Genomic DNA, 17,213 nt, shown 5'->3' on the forward strand with positions numbered 1-17,213 from the left:
TTCATCTCATCTATCTACTATATGAAAAGGTTAAACTACTTTCTTTTTGTTGTTCTAGGTGTAGCTACCCACCTAGGGAAAATGTGTTTATCCGTAGATGAATAACAACCCCAATTTTTAACAACCAATGAAAACAATGAGAAAACAAGAAAAAAAACCATCATACATGCACGAGATATAGATTGAATTCTAGACCAAAAAACTTTAGTACATCCCCATGCGAGATAGCGAGGTTCCAAAATAGGCAGACACAATAGTACAGTATTCAGAAAACCCATCATAAAAACCAAAATTTTCCTTCCAGAGTTCACGGATGAAATTGTAGCTGACTCGAGGAATCAAATTATAAACATTGCCCCATAGATAAATCAATTAAACTTGGCTCACGGGGGAAGGGATATAAGGGAGACTTAGGAAAATAACATACCTGTTATCATTAACCATAGGAAGAATGGAGTCGTCTACACCAGGGTGGCGGACCGCGTGGAACTCCTTCACGTCTCAAGCTTACCAAGAGCCCTGTAACAATTCCAGCTACGAGAACAAGAATACCTTCGCCAAAGAATTGAGATCTACTGCCATGAAACCTTGACGCAGAGGAGTCCCTTGGACATTCCCTTGTAACATTTATTGTCTTCATGCACACTTCCACATTCCAATACGGTTTGAATGTGCGAGGGTTGTTACAAGACCACCCTCCATCCCTTCCTATCATGGTAATAATCATGGCACTGATCCCAAAGAGGCCATTCTGATGACTCGCATCCCAATCGGGGGAATGTTTTTTAATCATATTATTAATATTAATATTTTAATAAAATAATTTTATGATTATTAAAATATAAATATATATTTTTTTATTATTTTCTAAATAAATTTATTATAAATTTAATAGATTAATTAAAATAAATTTATGATAATTTTGTTTTTTTATTTCTATTATATATATATATATATATATATGAAAATTTTGATAAAAATACTTTATTGGCACAATTAAGTCTACTAGATAATAAAAATTTGTTTTCACATCTTGTTAAGAGTGACTGGATTTTTAGAATTTTATTTTGTAAAGTTTTTAAGTTCAAAATTGGTGTGTAGTTTAACGAAGCAATATTTTTCTCTACAAAAAATGAAATTTCTGACACAATTTTGACAAAATCTGGTGGAAATTTTTGGCAATCTAGATTGTAGCTATCAAGGCTTGGAAATAACACTTACAATAATATATAAGCAAGATTGGTTTGTTGGTTAGATTGGGTTGTTGAGATATTCTCTCAACAATGTTCTCCCAGTTTGTAATTTGTTGGATCTCATAAGCACTATATATGTGGATGATTTTGGTTTTAAATCTTAATATACGAATTAGTTTTTGTATATTCAGCGCATCATGTCTACTCTTCCAATTCCTTTTTCCGTATCATAGCCCTTTGGGGTTTATCTCCCTCACAGGAGGCCCCGGGAGAATGAGAGAACCTTAAATGTTTCTTGCTGTAGATTAGGATGATCATAGGCTTAGATTCTTATAGTGTGATGTGTTTGTATCTACTATGGAGCCTGTCTATTTTGTTTCATAGATTTAGGAGGTGTTTCATCCTGTTGTCGGAGTCAGTTGTTATTGCATGAATCAACTGCTATTGAAGATAAATTTAATCATTGTGTTGAGATCCCTGACATAGTTGTGGACCATTGCATTTCCAAAGAAGCTTTCTTTTAACTGAAGTTAATAGTGGGATCAATAGCGTGAAATGTAGAGATCCATTTGCTGATGAGACAACTTGTAAGGTAGTAACCCATCTGCGAGTAAGGAGTGACCAACATGTGTGGCGAGCCTAACTTTGGAACTTCAGAGCTAGAGCTGGAGTAGGAGTGCAAGAGTGCATTGTCCCACTAATTATTCCTAGTCTTACTCAATGTTTGCAACAAACCAGTAAGTGGAGTGAATGACAATGTGGAGCCACACCACGAAACGGATCAAAACAATGACCTTTGCCATCACTTTGGTGAGGTAGTGGGGACTTTTGGTCTTAAGGTCAAATTTCAGTGAGTTGTATGTAGCTTAGTTACCAAGTTTGAATTCGAATTCAGATTCAGATTCAAATTCGATACGATACAATAAAATTTCGGATGAAAAAGATTTAGTTCGGAAAAAAATTCTATTGTATATATATATATATATATATATATATATATATAGTTTCATGTAGCCTTAATACCTTGTGAACATGTTCTTCCTGTTCATTTTGAAATTTAAATAATTTTAATCAGTATAAACAATTTTAAAACTACAATTTGCTATCCCAAACCAAAACCACAACCACACTTATATTTTATCTTCAAAATCTTTGTTCTTTTCAAAACTCTAAACTAGATTTTTCTTCGTTCAAATCTTATCTAAAATCCTTTAATAAATCATATATATTTAAAACTTAAACATTCAAAACTCAAAACTACATTCTACCTAAAATCTGATCTAAAATCCTTTTGTAATTAATATATATTTAAAAAATAAATATTCAAAAATCAAAACTACATCTTTCTTTAAATTCAAATTTTATTTAAAATGTATTTTTAATAAATACATATTTAAAAATTAATTATTCAAAACTTTTTTTTTTATAAAATTCCTCTTAACATAAATATATATAAAAAATTAATTACTTTTTATAAAATTTACTCAATTTTAAGATTTTCTTTCTTTGTTATCTCAGTTTTTTATAAAATTTGCTTCCGTGTTATCTCAATTTTTTAAACCACTAAAGACAACACTAAAATTAAAAACTAAGAAAATTGGTCCTCTTACCATTAATTTCCATTTTATTTAAGTTCCTACCACCATATACATCTATTTTGTGTGCAAGAGTCACCGCATTTACCATTCCAGACATGCAAATTAACAAATCCATCTCATAAACTATAAGCCATGAATTTTCTTTTATCCGCGACACTACCATGAATTTGATCGAATTTTTATCGAATTATTCGATATATGAATCGAACACTTGAATTTCCGTACTTTTTTCTACGATTCCGACGAATTTGGTAACTATGGTATGGACCATATATGGTCAGACAATGCGACTGGAGGCTCATCGTGGGTCCACACTGATTTTACCTGTGGAGTTGTAATGCTGCGAAAAGTTCCGACTGTATGTGATGATACAGTGGCCCATCTGTTTCTATGAATTACATATAAGACCGATTATAACGAGATCCTCATGAATGGAAAAGGTTCCACGATTGATGTCAGCTCCGAGGGTGCGACTCCCATCAATTCAAAGTTGAAGGACAACGGAGGCTAGGGCCCGCTTGGTCAAAATATTCAGTTAAGGTATGGTCTCCAGTGAATTTACACTAACGACCTACATATGATTAGTTTGTGTTCTATGCTAAAATTCCATAAGGATAAAATCTACGCTGCACTAGAAACATAATTGTGGTCATCAAAATTCTTAGTCAAGATTGAATGATGTTTCGTTTTAAATTTATTTGGAGTTTGTAGGTCAGAGATATTGAGTCCGGTCAACTTAATATTAGTTTGTTGGAATCGATTATTCTAACAAATGATTTGTGAAGACGAGAAATTCCAATATAGAGATTAAATAAAATAAGAAGAAATGATGCAATAATAAAAATGGTTGTGATAACAATATAGATGATTGGACAAGATTGTGTGGTTATCAAACTTTCTTATTTTACAAACAATTAGAACTAATTAATGAACAAAGGAATATAATTAAACAGTGGATTTTGACTTTTTTCATTGCCTAGAGAATATGTTACTAATTTGATTATGTGACTTTTTTCATTGTCTGGAGAATATGTTACTAATTTGATTATGTGAGTATGTTTTATGTCTATGAATCTTGTTGTGCTTTTGGCTTCAAGAGCATCAATTACAAGTTATTTTTATGAAATCTTTATGTGTTTGATAAGCCATTTGTATAATTGATTGTTGAATACACTCACAACCCGAACAACTTACCTATATAAGTGACAAACCTATTCGTTGCATTTTGATAGATAGTAGTTAGTCCATAGTGTTCGTTGCATTTTGATAGATAGTAGTTAGTCCATAGAGTGGTTCAATATCGAGATTATCCTTTGGGGGTAAAGAAGCGTCAATTAATGGATGTAATTGTTGATGACGACCATATAATATTCTAGTAGTTTGGAATATGTGATTCTATTTTGGTTTCAAAATGTAATATACTAATTATTTTTGTGTGTATTATGTGCACCATGTCTGCTTTTCCAATTTATTTGTTCAAGTTTCAAGATTTTGAGTGCTCAAAGAGTTTTTTTTATGGTGCTCGATCCATTTTCACCATTAAAGAAAACTATTCAAACACTTTGTTCAAGTTTCAAGATTTTGAGTGCTTGAGAGGTTTTTTGGATGATGCTCCATCCATTTCTACCATTAAAAAAGAACTATTCAAACACTCCCACCATCATATTTTTGAAAAGAAAAAAACCAAATTCTAATGAAATATGACCATCTCCACGAAATTAATAATAATTAAAAAAAAAAAAATCAAAACCATTCATATCATTTTAGAATATAAATTAGTTTTACAATTCACACATATATTACGAAAAAAATTATCTGTACTAATTTATTTCTTAAACCCTCTTAAATAAATTAATGTTAATTTATTTTTAAAATAAATATAATTAAATATATAAAATATATGAAAACAATAATTCTTAGAATTGCTGAGTTGCGCTCTTTGCGTCTTATGCGACCGCTGTAACTATTAAATTTGAAAAAGTGAGTGGAAAAATGACAGTTGTAATTAATTGTCTGCTGCCCATCACGGGAAATTACATTTTCCACTTATGTCATCTACACATGATTAACCGTGCAAACTGCTCAAAAAGGCCATCGTAATTTGACCCACGCGGCATACAGGACTCGCTGATACAATCAAAAGCGATAACGGAACGCTGGAACATATCAAACTCAAAAGTGTGATTGCAATTATAGGGCGAGTGTTGATCAAAGTGTGCTGCAACCATTCGATTGCCCTGAATACCTGCGCATGATAAGCGGGATACACTTCTTTCTCCCATTGCATGTATTCTTCTGGAGTCTGGTAGTTTATCTCCTGCATTTTGAGGTAGAACATTCGCTTTCTCAGAAATATCATATTCGCGTCAATCTTGCTCCGGCGACCTGCATTCAATACAATTCAGCACTTAATGTAACAGTATAAAGGACCAATCATGCCATAACAGTCAATAACTATAATTTCTGCAATCTAACATTAAAAAAAAAAAAAACAAACAACAACACTACCTGAACCAAACTGGTATTCGCCGGAGCTTGCAGCTTTTATAACGAGATCCCTCGGGTTAACTCCTCTCTTTCCCTTTGCAGCAGAAACAGTGGGAACTCTCCCATTATGTTTCTGCGGCACTGGTCGTGAGAACGCGGGGAACATATGGCACATGTGCCCAGCATAACCTTTGGGGACTGATATCGCAACTCCCACATCCATTGCTAACCCACAATTCTCTAGAGTATTGTAAGACAGCAGTCCTTCGTTAACGACCAGCAGAAAGAAAAAAGATTAAATAATTTTGATGATTTGCCTCTCGCAATCTCTTGCAACAATGAATTTCTGTCAGGAGCACGCTCTGGATGAAACGCTGCGGTTGAGAGATATCTGATTTATAGGGTAAATTGAGGGCAATCATTCAATGAAAAGAAAGATGAAGCAGCCGATCGTCTGCTTCCTTATCATGTTAATCCGCGGCTACGCGTTTTTGCCATGTCCTCATTCTCCACTATTTAAGGTTTTGAAGTTGACAAATACCGTTTTGAATTTCCAAAGGAATTAGCGCTACCTGATCATGTTAATCCGCGGTTACGCGTTTTTGCCATGTCGTCATTCTCAATTATTTAAGGTTTTGAAGTTGACAACTACTATTTTGAATTTCTAACGGAATTACAGCTACCTGTAACGTCCTTTATCATGCTTTTTATGTTATCATGAGATAATGATCATTATTGAAAAGTAGGTAACGAAAAGGGCCGCGTCTATCCATCCGTTACCCTGCAGCGGGTGGATAAGTTCCAACAAATTTCGTGTTTTGACCAACGCATTATAAAATCCAAGTACCTTGAGTGAAGTGCAAGCTAGTAGAGAAGATCATGATAAGTAGAGACATGTCATTTTTGTGCGGAGTGGCGCAATTACTTGTCAGACAAGGTATGAAAAGTAAGTGATTTTTTTGATAAATTTTATTTTGATGGGGTTTGGATGTTAGGTTGTTAATTGGTTTTTCTCGGTCGTGTTTTATAGGAATTTTGGGATAATTGTGGCTATTAAAAACAGTGACAATGGGTGTGTGCTTCTAACATTATTGGGATAACAAATTTTAGGAAGGTGGTATATATGTTTGATTAGGAAAAATGAGTAATTTTGTGTTTAGTTGTTTGTTTGTTTGTTTTTTTTTAAGAATTAGAGCTAGTGTTGGAATAGGAATATCTAGATTCCTCTTTATTTATTAGATAATTTTTTTTTTTGATATTTTGGATTTTTATATTTTTTTTAAGAATTCTCTTTATAAATGATGTTTTGATAATAAGTTAATCAAAAATTATTTTTCAATAACACAATTATGTTAAAATTTTTCACATATTTATCATAAGAAAAAACACAAAATGACAATAACATACAAATGATTTATTGAAATTATTCCTTTATAAAATAATGATAACATATATTCTATTTTAAAATCTATTTTTTATATCAAAATTTCTCAATAACAATCGAATTAACATTAAAATTAATTGTCAACAATTAAAAGCACCTGATTATAAGTCTTGTTCTCATAAATTATGCACACTTCCTCATAGCAAACACCATGCAATTGTTGAAATTATGATATTCTATGTTGTTACAATCACTTAAATCCAAAATTTCTTTATGCTGCAAAAAAAGTTAAGCAATTGTAGATAGAACATAAACCATATGCACAATGGAAGATAACCAAGAAATCAATGAGACATAAAGAAGTTAGGTCAATGACCAAGGTAGAACCCATAAGGGGAAAACCCAACCAGATTCTTCTTTTATTACAAATCAGTTGTTCATTAGAGATACAAAGTAGAAGTTCACCCAAATTTGAAGAATATCTCTGATAGGAGTAGCTGATGCAAACATTGAATCACTTTGGCTTTCCAAGATCTTCTCTCTCTCTCTCTCTCGGCTCTCCAACTCTCTCTTTCTCAAGTTCAAACTCTCCTTTCACAAGCACAAGTGTATTGAAGATGAGAGGCACAAATATATAGGAAGAACGCGGAGGTCAAATTCATGAGGGAGTAACGCCTATGCCTTGAGGAGGAGTTACATATGCCTAAATAGGAGTGTAACTTATGCCATAAAGGATATGAATGTAACTTATGCATTTAGGAGAGAAGTGTAACTTAAGCATTAAAGAGGTGTAAGACGAATATTTTTATGGCGAATCATTAAAGTGTGCAAGAGAGTGTAGGAGGTGTGTAAAATCATTAAAGAGAGAGGAATGAATCCATTAAGAGAGAGAGTGTGTGTAAAATCATTAAAGAGAGAGGAATGAATCCATTAAGAGAGAGAGAGAGAGAGAGAGAGAGAGTAACATATGCATTAATTGAGGAGAGTTACATATGACATGATTGAGTCTCATGATTGGGAGACTTGAATTTATTTTCAATAATAATAATAATAACAATATTGATGATTAAGTCGAAATTGAACTATTAGGATTGATGGATGATCAAAAGGGATTTTCCATCAACAATACTAGATTACCAATTGATGCAAGGCGGTTTACTATTTTTGACAAGTAATACTTGAGCCTTTCTATTTTTAAAAAATTATATTTTTAGACTCTTCTATTTTAAAAAATTCATCCCTAAGATGTCAATTTTCAACAGTGATGGGGCCTACTTTGGAAATCTTGTTACAGTTTCAAACTTAAAACAAATGAGATGAACAATTGCTTGATTTTAAATTAAAATCCACTTTGAGGCAGAGTATAAGAGAAGTAAAACACATCTACATCTTAGAATGATATGTTGTGGGTTGGCTTAGGTAAAGAATGGTGTTGGATGATTTTAGACTAAAATATGTTATCAAGTAGAGTAGAGGGAGTAAATCTTCATGCCACATAATGATTTGTTGTAAATCAAATGTTATCAACATCTTTGGAAAACATGACAATTATTATCTTCACTAAAACACAAGATAATAACATATAGATTTCCTAAGAATGTTATTGTATTATCATTATTACTTTAGCATATGAGGAGGTAGCTTATAGAGAAAATAAACAAACACTTTTTTTCCTTTTTGGTAATTAGGTTAAACCTAGGTTGGGGTCACTTAGTGTATTGGATGGAAGAGCTAAATTTCCACTAGTGAGATGTTATCACTAGTAGCTTGGAACACGCCTTGGGATAGTTTAATACCCTTAATTTGTAGCAAGGATAAGGGAGAAAAAATTTCATTCTTCGGTACCTAGAAAGCATACAAAAATTGTAATAGATAAGATGAAGAAATAGGTAAATTATATTAATTTTTCTCTTATGGGTGAAAACATAAATTATTCATATGAAAAAATGATGTTAGTAAAGACACGATCAAATAAGGAGTGATGCAATGGATCAAAGTTTGCATCATTGAGGAAAATAAGACCAATGGTTGGTCAAACTTCTTAACAAGAAGAAAAGTTTTGGTTGCAAATGGGTCTTCCATTTGCAAAGTATAATGAAAATGAATCCAATGCTAAAAATAATTTGAGTTTTGTAGCTAAGGGTATGCATACTGTGAAGGGGTTGATTTTAAAGAGACATCTACCTCATAAAAAAAAATCATAACAAATAAGTTGGTGTTGGCACACAAAGCAATTTATTGTGATTATCTATCGAATGAATGTAAAGAGTGCATTCTTAAATGGGAAGTTTAGGGAGGAGGTATACATGAATCAACTAAGAGACAAATAAGGAGAATATTACTCATGCACTAATAAAATAATTTTATGGTTTCAAGTAACTACCAAGGGCAAGGTATCCAAAAATATATGAGAATCTACGAGGTAATATTTTTTTAGAGAGAATCAACTTCAAATTTATACATCAAACAAAATGCTAAGGGAATCATTATTCTTGTAGTTTATATAGATGATATCATAATATGGGGGTGGTGCAAATCAATTCTCAAATGGAGCATGACTTGGAAGCAGCATTTGGGATAATAGATTTGGGACTTTTGCACCGATGTCTCAGTTTGGAGGCATGGAAAAATGTCAAAAATATCTTTTATTTTCAAGAAAAGTATGGTAAAGAATTGCTTAGGAAATTTAAGATGAGTATTGCAAACCATCAACAAAACCATTAAAGACTAGATTGAAGCTATGTACATGAAGGATCTAAGGAAGGTAGGTACTACCTTATACAAACAACTAGAAGATGTCTAATCTATCTAACTTATACTAATTTGTGTTTAGGGAACTGTTGATTTTGGTGTTGAGTTGGTCAAGAATGATCAATTCAATTTGATAAGTTTCACAAATGTAAACTAGTTAGATCATCAGATGATGGAAATTCTACCACCAAATATGTATTAAGGTTGGGTTCAAATTCAATTTCATGGAAAGTGAGAAGTAAACAAAAATTCTAGCATCATGCACAAAAAATATTATAAAGTTGTATCCAGTGCATATGAGGGATTGTGGGAAAGCATAATATTGGAGGATACAAGGGTTTAATAGAATGAAGAAAACCACTATATTGTGACCATTTGGGCACCCTGAAGTTGGTGAGAAACTATTTTTTGCATTCAAGGATGAAGCATGCGGATATTCATCACCACTTCATTCATAATAACATCCAAAGTAGAGAGAAATTTTGCATTATATGTACCAATCCCTTGTCCAACACCAAATTTGTAAAATTTCAAGACAAGTTTTATGTAACACTTAACAACTTGGCCAATAAGGGGGCTTACTAAAGTATAATTACCATCATCAACAGTTTGATAAAATTAAGTTGCAAGGATAAGTAGAATTAAAATATATTTGACTAAGGTAAGTTGGCAAGGTGGACCTTAAGTAGATAGACTTGTCATGAATGTTGGTGGAATTTTGAAATTTGATAATGTTCTAATTAATAAACACATTACATCGAGGTTCAAAAAACATGCATTTATGGAAATTTTGTCGGTTGGTTAAGGTTTCCAAGTTAACAAAGGTGAAAAAGTAATTATCCCATTAAGGGATTATGCTCATTATGTCCAAATGGTGTATATTTTAAACCTTTCTCTATAATAAACCATTATCTATCTCTACATCTTATCTACTGTTATGGGATCTATGATTGCGGACAAAAGTATCTCCCCTAGGTCAGTGGCTAACCTAGAACAACAAAGAGACAAGGAACCCAATGATTTTCCTTAAAGTAAATAGATAATGGAGTAAGGCCTACCTGGAATCCTTTGTACGCTTCACTCCTTCTTTATCTTGGAAGCTCCAATTCCAGCTTCGATTACCAAAATTAGAACTTGCACAATCAGATAACACAAGCCAAGAAATTATGAGATGTATGCAATATCATCTAAGTACTTCATTAAATAGATCAACATGGTATTAAAATATATGAAACAACATCACATATAGGAAAATAGTGAATTCAATGCATTACTATAAATGGAAGGAGATTACAACCATAAGTAGTAGTTGACCTTGTAAAATAGTTCCTCCAAGTTGTTGACTTGTCCTTTTATTATCACAATATGCACCTCCAATCACCCTAAGTGCATGCAATCATGACCACTCACTACAACAATATAAGGGAAGAATTATTCTCCAAAAGCCAACCTCTAACCTCATAGATGGCTGGAAATATATAGAGAAGCAAGGTAAATTAGGAGTTCTTATCCAATTACAATTCTAGGGTAAGGGATCAACCTTTGATGGAGGGATATGATCAAAGTATAAGTGGTGAAAATTGCAATGTAGGGATGGATAGGATCCAAATCATTTATCTAGTGTAAGGAGTTCTAACAACTTCTAGAAACTCCTAGAAGGTGAACCTTGCAGAATCTCGATCTTCTCTTAGACTTCTAGAACCAACGTAGGTGCAAAGGGAACCTGTTGGTGACCAACGTAGGCCACAGTGGAGCAACCTACTGGTGAACACACCCTAGTAGGCTTATAGGAAGCATTGGTCCTCAAAATGGCTCAGATGAAGCAGTTAAGGGCTGAAACTCTTGGAAATGAAATGTACATTCTTAGGGCTCTGTGAAAGATGGTGATAAGGGGGAATATGATGTTGATTGATCCCATTAGGAGGCTCACTAATCGGATGTGACAAAATGGACTATAATAGAATGCCCCCTAAAGCGCAATTTTAGAGATGATGATTGATGACTGAGCTACTTTAACTTATGACAAGTAGGGATCAAGGACAACTGATGAGATTCATCTATTACAACACATTTACAACATGGCATATTTGTATGTTGATGGAGGCATACCCATACTCATCTCATAAGATAACATAACATGTACAATGATTATACTCGAAAATCCAACCACCAACCTCATTGCAAGCTAGAAATATATATAGAAGCAAGGTAACTTAGGAGTTCTTACCCATATAGGGTAAGAGATCCACCTTTGATGGAGGGATAGGATCAAAGGATAAGTGGTGAAAACTCCAATGTAGGGATGGATAGGAACCAAATTATTTATCCAAGGTAAGTAGTTCTAATAACTTCTAGAAATTCCTAGAAGGTGAAGCTTCCGGAATCCCAATCGTTCTCCCAGATTTCTAGAACCAAGTAGGTGCAAAAGGGAGAAACCTGTTGGCGACCAACACATGCCACAATGGAGAAAACTGCTAGTGAACGCACCCCGCTAGGCTTATAGGGAGCATTGGTCCTCAAACTGGCTTAGATGAAGTAGTTCAGGGCTGAAACTCTGGGAAATTAAAGGTACATGCTTAGGGATTTGTGCAAGATGGTGACAATGGGGAATAAGATGTTGATTGATCCCATTAGGAGGCTCATTGATCGGATGTAACAAAATGGTCTATAACAAAATTCCCCCTAAAGCACAAAGTCAAAGATGATGAATGGTGATTGAAGTGATTTACCTTGTGACATGTAGGGATTAAGGAAAAATGGCGAGCTTCATCTGTTATAATACATTTACAACATGACATATTTGTATGCTGAGGGAGGCATACCCATACTCAGCTCATAAATTAACATAACATGCACAATGATCAAATGACACATCCACTGATGCAATTGGTGGGCCCATGACTGGATGACTGTCAATATGATCACAACCACCATACATTGTGATATATTTATAATCCTGAAATCTAAGCTCGAATGGATGAAACTAGAACTGGGGTATTTTAGATCTCATTCACATGACCAATAAAAGTACGAGTCTAACCATGTGAATCAATGAGCTAGAGTAGAACATGGTTGGCAGCATATTATTACTGACCAATGATGTAAGCTATTAATAGACTTCTCTCAAGGTACCATAATACAAATTGTATGGTGTGAAGAAATGAGTTGAAGTCAAACACCACAAATAATCTTTTGGTCAAAGGCCATTGATGTAAACCTGTCACCAAGAGTGAGGAAAATTTCCATTGATGTATCCAAGCACCAAGGTACCAAGGGGTGTTTTTAAGACAACTTCCTGGATGATGTGCCAACGTCGACAAGAAGTGACCCGTCGTAGGAGGGCCTTAATATATCCCCCATCAATGACACGAAATTGGTATGATGACTAAGACATAATGATGATGATATGAAACTGGATCAAGAAAGAAAAACATGAAATGAAGGCTTAAGAGTATTATAGCAGAGATCAACTGAATGACTTCTCTTGAACACACCAACGACACTGAATGGAATTGGTAGCATTGACCCAAAACCGAGATGGAGGCTTTGAAAACAATATGATAACAAAAAGACAAGTAGATTACCCAACCTAACAACCACGAAGATGAAGTGGAAGAGTTTCATGTTCAAGAGCAAATCATTGCCATTAGAAAAATGGAATCCCTTATTTTCCAGTTTCCCCAACCATACTAGTCAATACCTCTTTATGTTTTAACAAGCTTGAGGAGGATAGCATATGCTTGATCTGTAAGTCCATCCTTCAGATCAATACCTTCTAATATATTTAACGAACCCTAAGAAGGAGTGGTTCGACCTTGTCATGTTCGAAAATTCCATCACCGTTTGATGTTTTAACAAGTCCACTGAAGGTAAAAATTGACATCTTTTTCATGTTTAAAGAGTTTGAAAAAGAGGTGAAAAAGAAAAATCCAGATGTCCCTTTTCGTAGATAATCCTTTAGGTCTGAAAAGGTAGAAAACAATACCCAAGAGAACCTCTTAGCCATGTTTCACTAAGGTTTTCCTTTTTCATAGTTAGTCACCAATTTTTTATAGGGGATCTACGATTGCACACAAAAGTATCTCCCCTAGGTCATTGGTTAACCTAGAACAATAGATAGACAAGGAACCTAATCATTCTCCTTAAATTAAACAACATCAGAGATAGGAAAACAATTAGTTCATTGCATTACTATAAATGGAAGGAGATTACAACCATAAGTAGTAGTTGATCTTGTAGAAGAGCTCCTCCAAGTTGTTGACTTGTCCTTTCCTTGTCACAATATGCACCTCCAATCACACTAAATGCATAGAATGATGACCACTCACTACAAAAACAAAGGGTAGAATTATTCTCCAAAATCCAACCCCAAACCTCATAGCGGGATGGAAATATATAGAGAAGCAAGGTAAGTTAGGATTTCTTATCCAATTACCATTCTATTGTAAGAGATCCACCTTTGATGGGGGGATAGGATCAAAGAATAAGTGGTGAAACATCCAATGTAGGGATGGATAGGATCTAAATGATTTATCCAAGGTAAGTAGTTCTAACAACTTCTAGAAACTCCTTGAAGGTGAAGCTTTCGGAATCACGTTCATTCTCTTAAATTTCTAGAACCAACGTAGGTGCAAAGGGGAGAAACCTACTGGTGACCAACATAGGCCACAATGGAGCAACCTACTAGTGAACGCACCCTAGTAGACTTATAGGGAGTGTTGGTACTCAAACTGGCACAAATGAAACAGTTTAGGGCTGAAACTCTGGGAAATGAAGGGTACATGTTTAGGGCGTTGTGCAAGATGGTGACAAGGGGGAATAGGATGTTGATTTATCCCATTAGGAGGGTCACTAATCGGATGTGACAAAATGGCCTATAAAATCTACCTCGCGATCATAAGACATGATCATTCATACCTTCAAATCTAAAGTATTCATTCCAAAATGGTTGCTAGTTGAGGAATATATGTTAGCGATATTTCAACTTTTAAGCACCAGATTGACTTACTGATGTTAAGGAAGGAATAGTTCTCACTTTCCTCGTATATGTTATTTATCCTTGTATCAAAAAAATCCTAATTAATATTTGAAAAAATATGAAATCCTTGTTGTAATATGAGTTTCTCCAGTCAAACTTTTCTCGTTCCAGCTGCCAAGCTAAGTTAACTAGGTCCTAAGTCTTACAATCTACATAAGAGCCAAACTCACTAGAAACAAGACTGGCTAGAAAGTAGTTGTAGATCATGCCCTGACTTGTGAATTATTCGCTTCCCTAAACCTACAACTTATTGGTTAGATATCCCTCTAAGAGTTCGATTTATGGGTGGATAGAAAACTTGTAGGTACCAAATCTAAATGTAAATAAGTAAAAGAAAAACCCTCATTTTGAATGATTTCTTCTCCTTAGATTTTGCAAATATTTTCCAAATTTGGGTAGATGTTTTACACCTTGGACCTACCTACTAGTTGGTTGAGATGAGTTTTCAACATATGTTATGAGATGGAAAATTTCCTACAACTTGATGTGATTCCACTAGCTATAAAAACATTGACCATATGGAAAAACCCATCTTGATGACAATGGGAGGTAGTATATGGAATATGTAAGGTTTTCAACAATTATATGAATATGACTAATAAATCATTTTAAAAAAATTCATTGAAAAAAACACAACATATCTTCAGAGTGCATGTTCACATCCATGCTTAATATCTGAAACAAGGGGCCGCCATTGATTAGAGGAAATTTTATTTTCAAAAGTTAACATTGAATTTACACATCATAATTTGTAAGCCAGTCAAAATCCTTTAAGACTTAAAATAGATACAAGTACTTAATATGACATGACAACTTTTAATTATTAAATTTCGGTATAGGTGAATTTATTTAATAATATGATTTACCTACCTTAAGCATGAATGGTGCCCAAGTGGCCTAAAAGCATATTAAATATTAAAAATACAATTAATATCTTAATTTATATAAATTAAAATATCGAGATTATTTTTAATGAAGGGTAAATAATGGGTTGGGTGTATTTTTAATGAAGAATAAATCATGGGTTAGTATTAATTAGAAAATAAAATAAAAAATTTCCAACCTCTGTAATATTAAAAAATCGTATTTTTCTATGAACAAATATTTAGAAACAAAATACCAAAAAACTTCCATTTCCAATTGGTGACATTTTACATTTAATTTTGATATTCTTTCTTTTTATGTTTTAGAATTTTGTATTTTTAAAAATTTTTCTTTTTTCCTTTTTAAATGTGAATGAATATTTTTTTTAATATTTCCCTTTTTATTTTATTTTAAGAAAAATATGAATGAATATTTTTTTTTTAATTTCTCTCAAAACTTATATATTTTTCACACTTATATATTAATACGTAAAATAGCTTAGATACATCCAATATAACTCCAAATCTCAGAAATATTTACAAAATGTTCAGAGAGGCCTCATCATGTCATGGAATATTGCTGATTATGAGTAGTGTGAAAGCCCAAGTAGTCATAATGAATGCAACATTATAAACCAAATTATGGGCAAACCAAACTCATAGGTGATGGAGCCCCAAAAGGCATGAAGCAGCTCTTGCAACAGAAACTAACAAAGCAAAAATAACCATGAAACGAGTCACTTCATTCCCCATTGGAAAATACACTCGAGAAAATTCCATAGGAATAGTTGTTTTGGGACCTACAAATTTTCATCAAACGATCTATCAACAACTCTATGTAGCGCAAAAAAAAATTGTGCATATATGTCATATGACACATGTATAATAAAATGAAGAAGAATATGTATTTTGGGATAGATATTAATAGATATCAATATTGGGGATATCAACAAAACTCTATATAGCACAAAAAAAAATTATGCATATATGTCATATGACACATGTATAATAAAATGAAGAAGACTATGTATTTTGGGATAGATATTAGTAGATATCAATATTGGGAATATATAGTATTGGTAGATAGGTTGGAAATTGTATTTTTCATTAATTTTATGTTTGTTTGTTTGTTTTTTTTTTTTTTTTAAAATTATATATAGAATTGTTAGATATTTTTAAATTTGTTTTTTTTTTTGTAAGTTTAGGTAGGTCCTTTTCTATTTATAAACCGCAAACTGAGAACACATACAAGGCATAGGTGACCCCAGCTTGCCCAATGGGAAACCAAGCTTTGAGCCACCTAAATATAACATAAGCCATCCAAAATTGGTATGTCTGTAGTCTTTCAAGCCATGCTATGTAAACCGAACAATTGAAAATAGAGTTTTTATCTACTATTCCTATGGACATTCAGAAATATAAAGATACTTTCCGCTAAAAAAGAGCACAGTTCCATTCTTAAAAAAAAAAAGAGGCTAAGTTTACTCATCCTAATCTTCCTGGTTTGGTTCCACCATTGCTGGGTCTACTGCTGAACCCCCATGCACTGGACCCTTGTTTGCAATGCCTGGGATGTTTCTCTCTATTCAGTCCAGTCTCATGTCCTGTTTGCAGAGCTGGAATTGTATGATCTTCAAGTCTTTCTTATAGTCAGGCTTGTCTCTGGTTATTAAAACCATGCCCATTGAAACTTGCTCAACTGCCTTGCAGAGCAGCTTCTTCATGAGCTAGTAAAGGTGTAGTGTATGCTTGTATTGAGACATTCTGCCCCTTGTGTTACCCGGGTCAGAAACCATACCCCTCCACTCTTCCATTTCCTCCTCAGACTCCTCCTCCTTCACTTCCGCTTCCATGTCTTCAATTATTTCTTGTATACCTTCATATATATTTCTCATATAA

The 17,213-nt window shown here is 33.5% G+C and overlaps 1 protein-coding gene across 1 annotated transcript; it reads right to left on the reverse strand.

Annotated features, from left to right (window-relative positions):
* Positions 1 to 4,776: 4,776 nt before the first annotated feature.
* Positions 4,777 to 5,639, reverse strand: LOC149178630 (uncharacterized). Its single transcript, XM_089423674.1, has 2 exons — positions 5,300 to 5,639; positions 4,777 to 5,176 (listed from the first exon to the last, which is right to left on the reverse strand). The coding sequence occupies exons 1-2, from the start codon at positions 5,499 to 5,501 to the stop codon at positions 4,857 to 4,859; spliced, it is 522 nt and encodes a 173-aa protein (XP_089279800.1). The 5' UTR covers positions 5,502 to 5,639; the 3' UTR covers positions 4,777 to 4,856.
* Positions 5,640 to 17,213: the final 11,574 nt, after the last annotated feature.

Source organism: Pinus tabuliformis, chromosome 4_1 (assembly GCF_031772625.1).
Source record: "Pinus tabuliformis cultivar Carrire ecotype Pingquan chromosome 4_1, CPIR1, whole genome shotgun sequence".
Lineage (NCBI taxonomy): Eukaryota > Viridiplantae > Streptophyta > Pinopsida > Pinales > Pinaceae > Pinus > Pinus tabuliformis.